General features: G+C 44.7%; 1 protein-coding gene across 3 annotated transcripts in view; it reads left to right on the top strand.

The window, feature by feature from the left end:
• CLCN1 (chloride voltage-gated channel 1) overlaps positions 1-15,818 on the top strand; it is a 181,475-nt gene that overhangs the window by 123,906 nt on the left and 41,751 nt on the right. For all 3 annotated transcript variants that reach the window (XM_042450033.1, XM_042450034.1, XM_042450032.1), the window contains exons 3-6: positions 6,040-6,171; positions 9,775-9,903; positions 11,062-11,195; positions 12,591-12,668. In XM_042450033.1, the coding sequence (XP_042305967.1) occupies positions 6,040-6,171; positions 9,775-9,903; positions 11,062-11,195; positions 12,591-12,668 (473 nt within the window). The remainder of the gene's footprint in view (positions 1-6,039; positions 6,172-9,774; positions 9,904-11,061; positions 11,196-12,590; positions 12,669-15,818) is intronic.

Genomic DNA, 15,818 nt, shown 5'->3' with positions numbered 1-15,818 from the left:
GAGTCCTTCTTGACAAGTCCCTTCCGTTGTTCCTTGAGGCTGCAGGTGTGCCAACCTCAACAACCAAATTCGTTGATGGAGCAAATCCCAACGCTCCCTGGAATTCTGGGATGAATGTTGCCGAAAGGCCGCATCGTAAGCGATGGCAGCTGCATCTCCCGCGAAGTCCCTTGCCCGCAAACATTTAAACAATGGCTGTCCAAATGCCAAGCACGTTCAGGGAAGGCCATAAAACCACAGCCCTGAAGATGGCAAAACCTTCCAACCAATTGGAAAGGTGGGCTCCACCGGAACCACCTGTGGCTCACGCTTGCTCTTCTTAGCTGAAGTGACAGCAACCGACACATCCTTCCTTTAGGCTGCAAGCAGGTAAAAACATCAACGTAGCAACCCCTTAAGATGTTTTTGCGCACCTTCTTGGATAGATGAGCACCAGGTGGACGCTCACCTGGCGAAAAAACAGGAAAATCCGCCGCAAGCGGATCCATCCACACACCTTGAAGGCCCGGGCGCCAACCCTTTTCTTGATGGCCCACGTAGGCAGACCTGGAACCAAGGCATGTTCCACCCAAAAACCATCCCTCCCAACAGGCACCCCCCGAAGATCTTGACTCCTGGCAGGCTGAAGAACTCCCCGCGGCGCGCTCTGCACGTCTCCTCTTGGCCTTGCGTTTTCTTTTCTTCTCCTTTCGATGCTCAGCCATGAAGTTGAAGACGAACTCGAGCCCGACGAGCTGGAGGAACTTGACCCCACCGATTTCGATGACGAGATGCAGGAACTGCAGAACTGGAGCCTTGACCACCAGAAGATGTCGAAACTGGAACCGACGATCTGGGGAGTTGTCGATCGGACACTCGGGCTCGGGTGCAGCAGATGTGAAGGACCGGGTTGACCAGATGTAGTAGCTTTCTGGATGAGTTTTGCAATGGATCCAGACAGATCAGCCAAAGAGTCCTCAGTCAGCCAAGGCCCAGCCCGCAATGGCAAGGTACTATCAGACTGACCAGCAGCAGCGAAAGCCCTTCGTCTATCTCACTGCCAGAACTGGGGGAGATGTCTCTGGGACCTGGAACCTCACTGGGAGCAACCGAAAGTCTGAGCTGCTGTGCAGCTCCAGAGCTCTGGCCCCCACTCTTGTTGGACTTCTTGGGAGGCATGATAAAAGGCAAACTTGCAAGGGGGGAACCCCCAAAAAACAGTATCAGGCAAAATAATTAAAACAAAAAGGCAGGCAAGATAGAATTTCTGGTGGACACCCATCCAAGGGATATCCAAGTATGACCCTGCTTAGCTTTACAGATCAAATGTAATGGGCAAATATACCAGGTTCATGAAAAGGAGCCCACAATAAAACCTCACTATGAGGCTAATAATGTGACTTGCAAACTGGCGGCTTCCCGCCAAAACAAAATGGCGGGCGCCACCAAAGTTTCCGCTCAGGGAAACAGGATGGCGGGCGCACCCCAAAGGCCTCCTAATAAGGAGACAAAATGGCTGCCACGCCCTCTGGCAAGGCCTAAACGGGGCCGCATGGACCCCCGCGGGTCTGTTGGCTGTGGAGCCGCGGACCGGGGCAAATAGCCCCAGTGGAACGGGATGGGGGAAGACAACTGCCCCCCACCACACCGCCCCACTTACCTCGGCCCTGGCTGGCTCCAAAGGAGGGCCAGGACCTGGGAGGAAGATTCCCGGTCTTCCTCCCTTCCTATCTTGGCTCTGCACCGTGCAGGCCAAGCGCCAAACTGAGGGACGGGGCCGACAACGCGGCCTTATATAGGCCTAAGCCCCGCCCCCTCCAACGTGTGGCTACGGAGCTCCTCCTCAAAGACAACCCAGCCAATGGGTTGCCCTGGAGGACCGGGAGCTCCGACCACAGAGCCCGGCTCCCAGAGCGTCGCGGGGCGGAATAATAATAATATAATAATATAATAATAATAATAATAATAATAATTTATTTATAGCTCCTTCCGCCCCGCGCACCATTAGGGAGCCGGGGCAGGCCCCAGAGCACTCTGGGGCCTGTAGTTCTTTGCCGCCGCGTCGGCAAATCGGCTTGCCCGGCGATACGGGCAGCCGTCTTTTCTCCCATCAGTTTGTCTACTGAGGGACCTTTGCATAGTTGCAAGCAAACCCAAGTACATAAAACTTGCCAAGCCAGGCAAAGGTGAAGTTGATGTCAAAAGCTGTTTTGACAGGGAAAAAATTGGCATGAGTTAAGAGATGAGAGCACTTTAACTGTTTCCCTACTCATTGCTTGTCTGTCCCACCCATTCAGCTTTTGTGGTTTACTCCATCAGAAATATGAGGCAGTGCAGTGGGCCCTTGGTATCCACTGGGGTTTGGTTCTAGGACTTCTTGTGGATACCAAAATCAATGGATGCTCAAGTTCTATTAAATATAATGGCACAGGAAAATGATGTCTCTTATATTAAATGGCAAAATCAAGGTTTGCTTTTTGGAATTTATATGTTACTTGAATATTTTCAAGCTATGGATGGTTGAATATGTGGATAACAAATCCATGGATACAGAGGGCCAACTGTAATATAGGACAACATTCTCTCAGCTATTAATTAATTTTATTATATACTAGTTAGTTTTATCTCCACCTTTCCTTCAGTGTGATCAAAGTTTCCTGCACTGAGATCAAATGTTTGGTGGCATGTATGGTTTTCCTCCTCCTCCCCTTTTCTTTACACACCTCTCATGAGATAGATCACAGGCGAAGAGAGAGATTGGGAAAGTTAAGTTTCATGGTTCACTGTGGATTAGAAATCTAAGGATGCATCTGCATTGCAGAAATAAATGAAGTTTGACAGCACTTTTAATGCTATGGAACTCTGGGATTTGTAGTTTGTGAAATATTTAACCTTACCTGTCCGAGAGCTCTGGTGCCACAACAACAATCCTAAGATTCTATAGCACTGAGCCATAACAGATAAAGCAGTGCCAAACTGCATTATTTTTGCAGTGTAGATGCAGCCTGGATCTCTCAAGTCTTAGTCCAACACTCTATTCATCGCAGCTCACTGGCTCTAGTGTGCCACACACAGCAGCAAGATTAAGTTTCTTCCTAGGATAAATGATGACAGTTTAAAGTGGAGTTTGGTTCAGACCAAACTGCCTCACTAACCCAAGACCTGTGCTTGAAATGATGTTGGGTGGTTTGGAGTGGGGAAGTGCGCTCAGGGAAGAGCAAAGTGTTCCTTCTCCCCTGCCTCCCTGCCCAGCCTGTTTACCTGTTCAGTTCTTGAAGAAATGAAGTCTCTGGTAGAAAGAAGATGCTGGAAGAGTTGCCAGGCATTAATTCTAAGGTTCAGACTTTGATAGCAGATTAATCTTCGGAGGTCAAAGACAGACTGTCAAGTCAGAGAATGGCCACACTTGACAACAAATCTTCCCTTGCCCCCATGTGTACTCAATCTTCCTCCTTCCTTCCATCTATGCTAATTTCTAACTTTCCCACCAAAATTGGAAGAATACAAAGGGGTTAATAAGTGCTCTCAAGTCAGTTTCAACCTCTGGTGACCTTATGAATGAGACTGTTTCTCCTCAATGGATTTGCTCAGTTCCTGTAGACTTAAGGCCATGTCCTCTTTGGACCTTATCACACGGGGACCTTTGTATGCCATCCTGAAAATGGTTAAAGTGGTGGCATCTTGGAAAAGCAAGCCAATCTGCTAATGCTTATCACACACAGAGCAAGACAACAGGTTAAAAGCACATTACTTAGGCAAGAAAGTGGATAAAAAGTGAATTTGGGTTTCAGACAAATCCCACTGAGAGCTTGGAAGTAACTTTTTTTGTGCATGGTCCAAACTGTCATTTCTACAAGTGCATACACACACACACTCTAGAGAGGGAAGGGAAACTGGGGACAGAAGTACTCTTTGCCCTAGAAGCTGTTTCAGAGGAAGGAAGCATGCCCTCAGAGATGGTTTCATGTGCCAGACAGGGCATGTGTGCCATAGGTTCATCACCATAGACACAGGGGAAAGTAGGAAGGATTAAATTTGAAACTGAGGTGAGATGGATTCTGCAGGAAAGAATTAGGCCAAAATTCAATTGTTAGAGCCAACAGAATAGACTAATTGTGTAAGCGTTGATGCCAGCTTCCTGATGATTCAGTGGGTCTGCTTTAGTTGGGGCTAACAATTGGGTTTAGGCCAAAAGTCGTAATCATGTAGCTCTCCACAACTTATTCAACTCAATGTCCCAGCAGCCTTAGGTAGCATAGCCAAGAGGAACTGGAGATCACCAACTGAAGGGCTGCATAACTCCCACCCCTGAGGTAGGCACCAATTCCTCCTTTTAGACTCCTTTTCCTGGAATCTGACTCATACAATCACCAAACACTACCTCGGTCAAGTGTCCAGAAAGGATTTATCCCCACAAGGTGCTTTCCATCCCTCCACATTCTTTCTCTCTTGCTCCACTCTGTCTCAGCACCAAACCACATGCTACATTATTCCAGCTTTTTACAAAGTATGTTTTACCTGGCCACTTTTATTTTGATGACTTAAAAAGTCACGTAGAGCTTTGAATAAGCATGTTTCCCCAATCTGGATCAGGATTGCATACTGTTTTCATGATTCAGATCCCTCTCCTGGTTCCAACTTGTTCTGTCAAAGGCACTGTTTATTGCAAGCAGCACACCTTTGAGGTCAAATAGCAGTCAGGAGGGTTGTATTTGTTGGGAAATTGACACGATCCTTTATCTAAAGTGTGAGCACATACCAGATGGAAGCCATATGGGAGCTAGTTTTACTTAAAAAGCAAAAATGGCCAGTTTAAGCACTTTTTAAAAAGGAGGATGATTTAATGTGTAGTGTAGCCTTCAATGTAGTCTCTGTCAAAAACCTGTTTCTTTTGTTTTATTAGCACATGCAAATCTAATTTATGTCATCATGGCTGGGACTGCCATTACTGCTAAGCAAACAGCACCTAAGTCACACCAAGAGCATGACCAACAACCACCCCAAATCAGCATTAAAGCAGAACTGAACTGAACCAAATTGCACTAGAAATGGTAGCAGAATAGTAGTAAGAAAGGAGGTCATTAATGGGTTTTTGTGTTAATAAAAAGAAACACTTTCTAGGTCATGAGGTAAGCCTCAGCCAAAGACACTTTTATCCTGGGATTGTTGCGATTTACCTGACTTCTGTGATAAAGTCACTAGAGTGACGCTGATCTAATCCTGTTGAATTACTGAAGTTGGGGGGAAACAGTGTTTGTGAATTACTGTCAGCCCTCCATGGATTTTTTTATCCACTAAAATTCAAGCATCCACAGTTTGAAAATATTTTAAAAACATGTAACTTCCCAAAAACAAAACTTGCTTTTGTTATTTTATACAAGGGACACCACCTTACTGTGCCATTGTATTTAATGGGATTTGAGTATCCATGGACTTGGGTATCCATGCGGGAGGGTGGCAGGTGGGCTGGAACCAAATCCTTTCAGATACCAAGGGCCCACTGTACCAACGTCTGTTTTAGATAAATGAGTTTATAACACAGCCCCTTGGGACGAAAGGGAGCAGGATGGGAATAGAATGGGGCAAGGGACACATTTTACCACATGCCAGAACACCACCAATGGTGCCGGAAGTTCTCATTCTGTTTCCGATCCGTCCCAGAGGAGGCAATTTTCATGAACTGTTCAGAAGTGTTCCTGAAAATCACCTCCTCTGGGATGGATCAGGAACGGAATGGGAACTTCCAGCGGCAGCAGTGACAGCCTGACGTGCAGTAAAATGTGTCCCTTGCCCCATTCTCTTCCCATCCCACCTCCTTTTATCCCACCCTGATCACATCCAAAGGGGCTGTGCAATAAACTCCATAAATGCCTTTATCTGCCTGAGAAGGAAAAGGCACATTCTGTCATAAGTAAATTTAGAATTCATTGATTTCCACTAATTTAATTGAAAGAGATTTAAGCACAGGAAGACTACAAAAATGATGGACCTTGATTGGATTATTTCCACAAGGTTTCTTCTAGCATATGCTATTGCCTAAAAGATCTCTTCCCTCCACAGCCTGTGCTAAAAGCATCCAGAAATATTTAACCAAGAAGCTAGGGGAAGACTGGATATTCTTAGTTCTCCTGGGTCTTGTCATGGCGCTGGTGAGCTGGAGTGTGGATTATGCCAGTGCAAAGAGCTTGCAAGGTAAGTGGGTTCACATGCTAAAGCAGGAGTCTCCTAGTATTATCTTTTATTGTGCCTTATTGCTCTAGATAGGGCAACTGTGGAAGGCTAGGGGGGCCACATTAACTCAGCAGGAAACAATGGAGGGATGCACCTCTCCCAATGGATCCCACTGCCAAAAAACAAGGACAAAAGTCCATCACCCACCACCTCATCCCAAAAAGGCTCTTCATTTGCAGGGACAGACAAGAAGCGCTTCCCTGCCAAAAAAGAAAATTATCACTCTCTTAAGGACTCTGTTGCCCCAAGGACCTTGGCAAGGCGTGAGCTTCTCCCTCACACCAACTGATTTGGGGGCAGCTGCCATTGTAAGTAGGAAGGCAAGCATGCCCTGTCCAAAAACAGTTGGGCGTGTGGGTACAGGGGAAATTTTTCCTGACTTTTGGCCCAAAGATGCTTTCTTTTTTAAAAAGTTACCAGTTTTCACGCTAAATTAAAAGATACTAAAACTAAAGATATAAGATATAAATTAAAGATACAAAGAAAGATTGGCTGTATCCGATATTGAGATAATATCTCAGTTTTCCTGAATAAGGAAGGGGAAAAGGTCTGCCGTGTTGAAAAATACCAGATAGGAAGAAAATGTTCACCTTTTGTTGTAAAGGTATGTAGCAGGGGATAAGGGTAAGGGGCACGGAGAGCTATTTTTCAACAGAAGAACTTCCCTCTCCATAAACCTGCCCACCTTCCTGCCACCATGCAGCTCAATGGAGAAGTTGCCAGGTTGGTGCTTCAGCCTAGCTTTGCAAGTGCATTAATCCATGGGGAGGGGGAGCAATTCCAAGAATATAAACAACAACAAAAATCAAATACATGCCATCTCTGATCTCATTTTTTTAATGCAAAGTTTACTCTAAGTAAAGTAACGGTAGTCACTTGACATGAATGTCTAGTCGTTTCCAACTGTAGGGGGTGGTGCTCATCCCCATTACTAAGCCAAAGAGACAATGTTGTCTGAGGACTGCTCTGGTGGTCATGTGGCCAGCATTACTGCACCAAATGCTGTTACTTTCCCACTGGGAGTGGTACCTATTTATCGCTTGCATTTGCATGCTTTCGAACTGCTAGGTTGGCAGAAGCTGGGACTAGTGACAGGAGCTCACCCCATCAGGCAGCAACCATGTCTCGAACTGCCAACCATCTGTTCTTCCAGTAGTCAGAACTGAGATCTTAATGACTAAGCCACTGCCTCCCACATTTTAATCTACTTAAGTTTACTCTGTTTTGTCATAAATGCAAAGAAGCTTACCTTGGGTTGCCTTAGTGGAAACTGGAGATCCCTCCTGTCCCTTTAATGACTGTGTACAAGAGGGAATTTCAGCAGGTGTTACTTATTACCTGGTTGGGTGACAAGCAACACCTACTGAAATTCCCTCTTCTACATAGTCATTAAAGGGGCTCATGGTGTCTCCAGTTTTCAGTCTGGCAACCTGACTTACAACTGACATCAATAAACAATCAACAATACAGCCAGGCAGGCCTAAATCCAATTGCTAGACCCAACTTGGGAGACCCACTGAACCATATGGTGCACCATGAGATATAGAAGTTTATTGCATGGGGGGGAAAAAACGTTCCCTGATGCGTTCCAATGAGCACGAGCGTGGGCGCACACGGAGCATGATGGGAACCCGATGGGTTCCAGAACGCTAGTTTACCGCACAGCGGAACACCACCATCGCCGCTGGGCGTTCCCATCGGGTTCCCAATGTGTTCCAGGAGGCACCATTCTGGGAACGCTTTTGAAACTGTTCCCAGAAATGGCGCTTCCTGGAACACATTGGGAACCCGATGGGAACGCCCGGCGGCGACGGCGGCATTCCGCCATGCGGTAAACTAGCGTTCTGGGACCCATCAGGTTCCCATCACGCTCCGTGCGCGCCCGCGCTCGTGCTTGTTGGAACGCATCGAGGAACGTTTTTCCCCCATGCGATAAACTTCATTGTGATGTAATGGTTTGAACGTTGAGCTAGGACACTGGGAGACCAGGGTTTGAATCCTGGCTCAGCCATGGAAACCCATTGGATGATCTTGGGCAAGTCACACTCTCTCAGCCTCAGAGAAAGGCAAAGGCAAAGCCACTCTGAAGAAACTTGCCAAGAAAACCCTATAGGTTGCCATATGTAAAAAACGACATGAAGGCACACAGCAACAACAAAGGTCCAAAAGAGGCTGCAGAAATAATCCAGTTTGAGACCGCTTTAACTGTCCTGGCTCAGTGCTAGATAATCCTGAGAATTGTAGGTCATTGTGGCACCAGAGCTCTCTGACAGAGAAGGCTAGATGTTTCACAAAACTACAGTTCTCAAAATTCCCTAGCAATTAAAGTGCTCTCAAACTGGACTATTCCTGGTATGCTTTGGACTAAAATTACATTAAGTCAATGGATCTGCTCTAGTTAGAACTAGCAACTGGATTTAGGTCAGTATGAATATTCTGCCCTGACTTTACAAAAGCAAAGCAAAATTTTTAAAAAATAGTTATGGAAGGTTGCCAGTTTCTGTGATGTAGAAGTTTATACTTGCTTGGGCCATAGGCTATTTGCATTCAAAACTAATAAATGAAATAAAAAATGCAACATAGAACAAGTCTCCTATGCCAGTACAGACTGGCATGAAAAGCTGGCTTCCAGCAGGGACGTAGCTGGGATTTTAGGAAGGAGGGGTCCAGACTAAGTGCCATCATTATAATGGGGCTTGAGTGCGGCGGCGCAGCAGCACACACCATTCATTTTTCTAATGGAAGGGGGGGGTTTCCGGACCCCCAGAACCCCCCCCCCTTGGCTATGTCCCTGCTTCCAGCCAGCTTGAGATCATAGTGTACGCATGATGCATGCCGCCAAGATGCTTGGAAGCCAGCTTCATGTTGCTCAGCCACCCACATGGCAGCTAGCATCAGGGTGATCCAGTGGTTCAGCGTTCACACGCCACACACCGCAGGAGCAATGTAAAGCTATTTTAAATGAATATTAAATTAAAATTAATCAATTTAATTAATTAATTTAAAATAAGTAAAATTAAAATGCATCAAAATTAAACCATGACACTACACTTAGGTAAGAAAGGCCTCAAAAAAGTCAGCTATGGTGACAGAAATAATTTCCCCCTGAATTTTCAGTGCTGTGAAGTCAAAAAGGGAAACCTTATGCATTACAATACTGCAATATAATCAATGGTAAGAGATTTTTTAAAAGTCTTCTCTGAAACAATAGTAGAGTATAAGGAAGACAAGACAGAGCCCAAAAATTTAGTTCTTGATTTAGAATACAAATAATAAGTATAGAATTTGGTGGTGATGTTTACCTCTTTTTCTTTATGCTGTTTGTACAGTTAACCCAGGATTTACACCTTCAACTGGTCCATCCAGCCAGGACATTTTTTAGTCTTTTTATCCTGGGATTTTCCAGGTTTTCTAGGACAAATGGCAACCCTATATAGAACTCCTTGCAACTCACACCAAGAGTCAGCCAAAACAAGATGCAGCTAAAAACTATATAAGTATTTATTTTAAGATTTGATTTTAGGTTCTGCTTTTGCTGACCTCTGTTCTTTTTTTCTCCTACAGCTTACAAATGGATGTACAAAGAACTTCACCCAAGTATCCCTATGCAGTACCTGGCCTGGGTCACGTACCCCCTCATCCTCATCCTTTTTGCTGCCCTCTTCTGCCAACTTGTCTCTCCACAGGCTGTGGGTGAGAAAGTGAAGGGGTCGGGAGGTTAACTTGGTCTGTCTTGGTCTCTAATTTCCCTAGTGCAGATGATCCTTTTCCTTTTTAACCCAGTCACATTAACTCCCCCACTCCATTTTTGAAATAAAAAAAAGTTACAGTCAATGGGAGCTGAGTATCACTTCTGCCTCCTGATCCCAAGTGGATTTTGAAGCCTGGTTTGGACTTTAGAGAAAAGTCTGTGGGGAGATTACCATATATATTCGTCTATAAGTCGATCTCATGTATTAGTCAAGGGCAGGTTTGGGGGCTAAAATTATGGATTTTGATATGGCCTGTGGGTAAGTTGAGAGTCAGACAGAAGCATTAACAAAGGATCAAAAGGATGAAGCAAAGGAAAACAAAGCCAAAGAACTTACATAATTCCAGCACACATAACCATTTGTGCTCCCACTAAAGGCTGGCTCGCTGAGTAGATCAGTGATTCCCAAACTCTGGCCTTCTAAGTGTTTTGGACTACAGCTCCCAGAATCCCAGACCACTGGTCAAGATGGTTGAGGTTTCTGGGAGCTAAAGTCCAAAACACCCAGAGGACCAGAGTTTAGGAATTACTGGAATATGGATAGATTGATGGAATAGGGCGGGGTGTCAATGCTTCCAAGACAGATTACACTCTTGCTTTTCACCAGGGTATGGTTCCCTTTTTAAATAAGAGTTAAAGTACAATATTTACATTGACCCATTGATATGTCGACTCAGGTTTTTAGAGCCAATTTTTTGACTAAAATTTCTAGACTGTATATGTGGCTGCAACCAATCTGTTTCCCTAACTTGGGTTTCATTCCAACCATGGCCTGTTACAGACTGCCAAAATAAAGCTGCTTCGGGTCTCTTTGGAGGTATGCTATTTAAATGATGCATGGGTCCTAAGAGTCCGGAGGTCGCGCCAAAGTCACACTCCATTCCTAAGCACTGGAGTGCAGCTTTGGTTCAGCTTCCGGATTCTTAGGATGCATGCATCATTTAAACAGCATATCTCCAAAGAGACCCGAAGCAGCTTTATTTTGGCAGTCTGTAACAGGCCCATATGTGTAATTTGAGCCTAGGTTTCTCATCTCTGGCTTGCATTCCATTTCTCTTTCATACCCACATTCTTCACTCTTACTTTTCTGTTTTAATCAGGCTCTGGAATCCCTGAGCTGAAAACTATCATGCGGGGAGTTGTCCTTAAGGAGTACCTAACGCCTAAAGCATTTTTGGCCAAAGTTGTCAGCCTCACAGCTGGCCTGGGAAGTGGGATACCTGTTGGGAAAGAGGTGAGCAGAGTTCTGTTTGCAAATTGGAAGATGAGGAAAGCAGTTGTGGGCTGGAGAAGCAGAGATGGACAATTATCTTGTAATCTCCAAGGGCAGGGGTGGGGAAAGTATGACTCACTGGCTGCATATGGTTCCTCCAGCACCTTTTGACCATGTACTAAGTCCCACCTCACTTCCCCCCCCCCCTCAAAATAGCCAGGTGAAAAATCTCCTATAAGAATCTCCAAACAGCAATCTCAAGCATCATTGTGTCTTCAAATAACCACACAACCTCCCAGCTGTTGTTCGTGTGTGCCATCAATTCATCTCCAACTTATGGTGACCCTAAGGCAAACCTATCACAGGGTTTTCTTGGCAAATCATTTTTCAACAGTTTGGTCACCTTCCTCTGGACATGCTCCAGGTTCCCAACATCATTTTTGGATTGTGGATCCCAGAACTGGACACAGTATTCCAGGTGAGGCCTGTCCAAAATGGAATACAGTAGTACTATTACTTCTCTCGATCTAGACATTATACTTGATACAGCCTAGAATCATATTAGCTTTTCAGCTGCTACATTACACTGTGGACCCATGTTCAGCATGTGGTCTACTAAGACTCCTAGATCCCTTTCACATGCACTGTTGTCAAGCCAGGTGTCCCCCTTCCTATTTCTCTCTGTTGATTGGAAGGAGAATTCCTGAACAACTATGGTAATGGTCACAGCCAAAAGAGGAAGTTTTTAAAACAGGCAGCAAGTGCCAAAGTTGCCTGTCATCAGGAGCTGCAGAGGTGAAGGGCTGTGGTGTGAATATTGGATAAAGAGAACCAGCCCATAATTTTGCTGCAAGCTAATCTTTTTTCTGATGCATTGGAGGGAATTTTGAGTCAGCATGGCACTGTGATTTGAGGTTGGACTACAACTTTGGAGTCCAGGGTTATATTCCTCGCTCAGCCATGAAACCCACATGCTGTCAGCCTCAGGGGAAAGCAATGGCAAACCTCCTTTGAACAAATCTTGCCAAGAAAACCCCTATGATAGGTTTGTCTTAGGGTCGCCATACATCGGAAATGACTTCAAGGCACAAGAACAACAACACCTCCTTTCTATATTTGGGGACTTCATTCTAATCACAATTTTCATCCCACCTCCCCCATATTTCTGATATTCTTTACGACAGAGGAATCTCCTAAGGGTGGGTTTCAACTGTGTGGCAGTTAAAGTGAGAAAAAGAAAGGTAGACCAAGATGCTGAGGTGCTTTTTCAAAACACTGAGGAGGGAAAGGGAGACACGCAGGTCAGAGGAGTGGTTTGTTTCTCCTTGGGTGTGAAAGAGATTAAAATGGTGCTCCTCATGCCTCCCCTGTCTTTCTCATTCACCTTCCCTTTTTAATTTTTCTTTCTCTCCACAGGGCCCTTTCGTGCACATTGCTAGCATCTGTGCTGCTGTCCTCAGCAAGTTTATGTCTATCTTCTGTGGTGTATATGAGGTAAGTGTTCTGCATGCTCCAGCTGGTTTCTGAGAAGACACTGTCAAGTGGGAAGAAACATTAGAGACCTAAAGTACTGGTGATGAGACAGAATCAATCAATAAATTAGAACAAACTAGTAAATTAGAAGATAAACAGTGGACACTAGGGTGTAAAATGACAGGAATACCTACAGGAAGATGGAGCAGATGCACCAAAATAATCACCAAAAAGCCTTTAAGGGTTTTTAATGGTCTGGCAGCTAGGAGTAGGCCATCTTCCTCTTCTTCCCCATTGACTGCAATTGTGCAGTGATCCCCAAACTTTGGCATACCAGGTATTGGACTTCAGCTCCTAGAACCCCCTCCCCAGACCTTTGGTCAAAATGGCTGTGGCTTCTGGGAGCTAAAGTTCAGAACACCTGGAGGTCCAGAGATTGGGAATCACTGGTCTAGTGCAAACTTGTTATGCCCAGACTTTGCTTCTTTCCTCTCTGTCTCCTCATTCCTTGCAAAAATAAACTTTCCACATTCTTGAAAGTATATCTTAGACAGAACCTTAGATATAATACATACAAAGTTGCTTATATTCCCCAAATTTGTTCAGGTTTCAGAATGTCACTTTATTAGAGTCCTGATTGTAGTTGTTTACTATTATATATACATATACATTAGTGAAGTTCTTTCAGCTTGAGGGTGAAATTTAATTTCAGAGAAGCTTTCAAGGATTGCATTCTAGTGGTAGGTAGCACTAAAGGGAAAAAAGGTGATGGAGTCAAAAATACTAGCATATTTCAGGATAAAATTCTTATTGCCAGTAATTAAACTTTAGGAGCGAAATTTGAAATTTCCTTTTAGAATGGGGGTGGGGCGGTGGGAGCCGACATCCTTTATCTAAATATTAAGCAGATGTAAATAACAACAATTGATTTTATTAGGACTACGGTGTTGGTAATAAGTATCAAGAAATGATTGGGTGGGTGTGGGTGGGTCCTTTAAAATAGAGATAAAATTCTACTTAGTTATAAATAGTTGTATCTTGAGGCTGGCTGTGGCACTAGAATCTTATTGCTTCTAACACTGGCTGTGAAACTAAAAAAGATGGGTGCTCTCTAGCAGTGGCTGGCTTTGTGGCTGGTGGTACAACACCATTCCAGTGGCTAGTAACAAAAGCCAGTAAATTAATAAATAAAACAAATGCTAGACTAGTATGGAGACTGGCACATAGCTATAGAGATTAGTGATGCACAGAAAGGTATTGAATCATAGGCTGCATCTACACTGCATAGGGTTGCTGTTTGTACCGGAAAACCTAGAAAATCCCAGATTGAAAGGACTAACATGTCCCAGCTGGCTGGGAACATTTTAAGCAGTAAATGCTGGATTTCTCCTATGTCGTAGGCCGATTTATAGGTTAAAATATGGAAGTGGCAGTGACGCAGAAAACTGTGCAAGAAGACTAGCAGTTTGGGAGCCTCATTCTGCCTTGCAGGCTCTGGTTGCTATTGAACAGGGGTAGCATTGCCACCTTATTCATTCATTCCCTCCCCACTTGGGGAAACAGGTGTAGAAGGTGCGAAAGGAAAGGAGGCAAGCAGAGATGGTCTTGTGTTGTGTGATGAGTGTGTAGTCAGCCTAGGGCTAGGTAGCATGGTGGAACTTTGCTTACAAAGAGCCTTAAGAGAGGAAAGGGAATCCCTTTATGCTCTGGGGCTCCTTGGAAGCCTCCTTCTCTTCACATCAGCTGGGGGGGGGGGGGAAAAAAGTGCTCTTAGATTGGTACCGATACTGAGGTTGAAACATAATGGTATAAAAAGGACAATGATTTGAATTTGCATCATCAGAATGTAAATTAATAATATACATAATTATAATAGTTTGCATAATAAGCAAATTAGATGCCTGGATTTGAGGAACTGGAGTATGGCAACCCTAGCACGGCAGGAATAATCCAGTTTGACACCACTTTAACTGCCATGGCTCAATGCTATGGAATTCTGGGGATTGTAGTTTGTTAGAATCCTCTGGAGCAGCGATCCTCAAACATGGATCTTACAAGGCTGCACACATAATGGAGAAATAAGAAGTTTGTTGTGGCACTGGAGCTCTCTGACAAGGAAGGCTAAATGTCTCACAAAACTACAGTTCCGAGAATTCCATAGGATTGAGCCATGGTGGTTAAAATAGTGTCAAACTGCATTATTTCTGCAGTGCAGATGCAGCCACTGTAGACGTTGGTAGTTTGTAGTGATGAGATGCCCATACCTCACCCATTGAATGTAATAAAGGTGGCTTGCTCTGAGAGAAGAAGGAAGGTCTTGCCACTGGCTGTTGCTTTGCTTTGGAAGAAGAGGGGACTAACCTTGTGGCTGGGCTGCCTCTAACCCTGGCATGCCTCTCTCTGGCTGGGCTTTCTGTTCCAGAATATGCACAGGCAACTGGACCTTCTGGTGGCGGCTTGCGCAGTTGGAGTTGGATGTTGCTTCGGGGCTCCTCTTGGAGGCAAGTGCATTCCTGTATTTATACATATTTATGCTCCAGGCTGAGAAGAATTCTGGAATGAAAGCTATTTTTCTTATGCAACTGACATTGTTTATGGCATTGCAATGTGTGCTAACCTGACAGAGAAGCTAAAAGACACTAGAAAACAGAAAGGAGCAGTGGTGCAAAGAAGTTTCATTTCGTGGGCAGGCAGGGATGATAATGCCTGACAGACATGTGTCTAGTCTCTTCACCCCAGTTTACCAGCTATTCTTGTATGCTACAATCTCCTTCTGCTCCAAATGCCTTTTATCTTCCTATATATTGATAATCTCTCTGCAACCTTAGAGGTTTGAATGTTGAACTATGATTCAGAGACAAGAGTTTGAATAACCACTCAGCCATGGAAACTCACTGGGTGGCCTTGGGCAATTCACACTCTCTCAGCCTCAAAGGAAGGCCATGGCAAACCCCCTCTGAACAAATCTTGCCAAGAAAACCCTCTGATAGGTTCACCTTAGGATTGCCATAAGTCAGAAGTGACTTGAAGGCACACAAGAACAACAAACCAATGAACTGGCTGTGCTTGGATGAGATCAATCCCCACATCCCACATCATATAAATAAAGAATTGTGGGTCAGAATTGTAAACTCAGCTCTGTTTTTTGTGGCAACTCACTTCCCCTCCTTC

This window comes from Sceloporus undulatus, chromosome 2, assembly GCF_019175285.1.
Source record: "Sceloporus undulatus isolate JIND9_A2432 ecotype Alabama chromosome 2, SceUnd_v1.1, whole genome shotgun sequence".
NCBI classification, from domain to species: domain Eukaryota; kingdom Metazoa; phylum Chordata; class Lepidosauria; order Squamata; family Phrynosomatidae; genus Sceloporus; species Sceloporus undulatus.
This window is presented reverse-complemented; position numbering and strand designations above follow the sequence as displayed.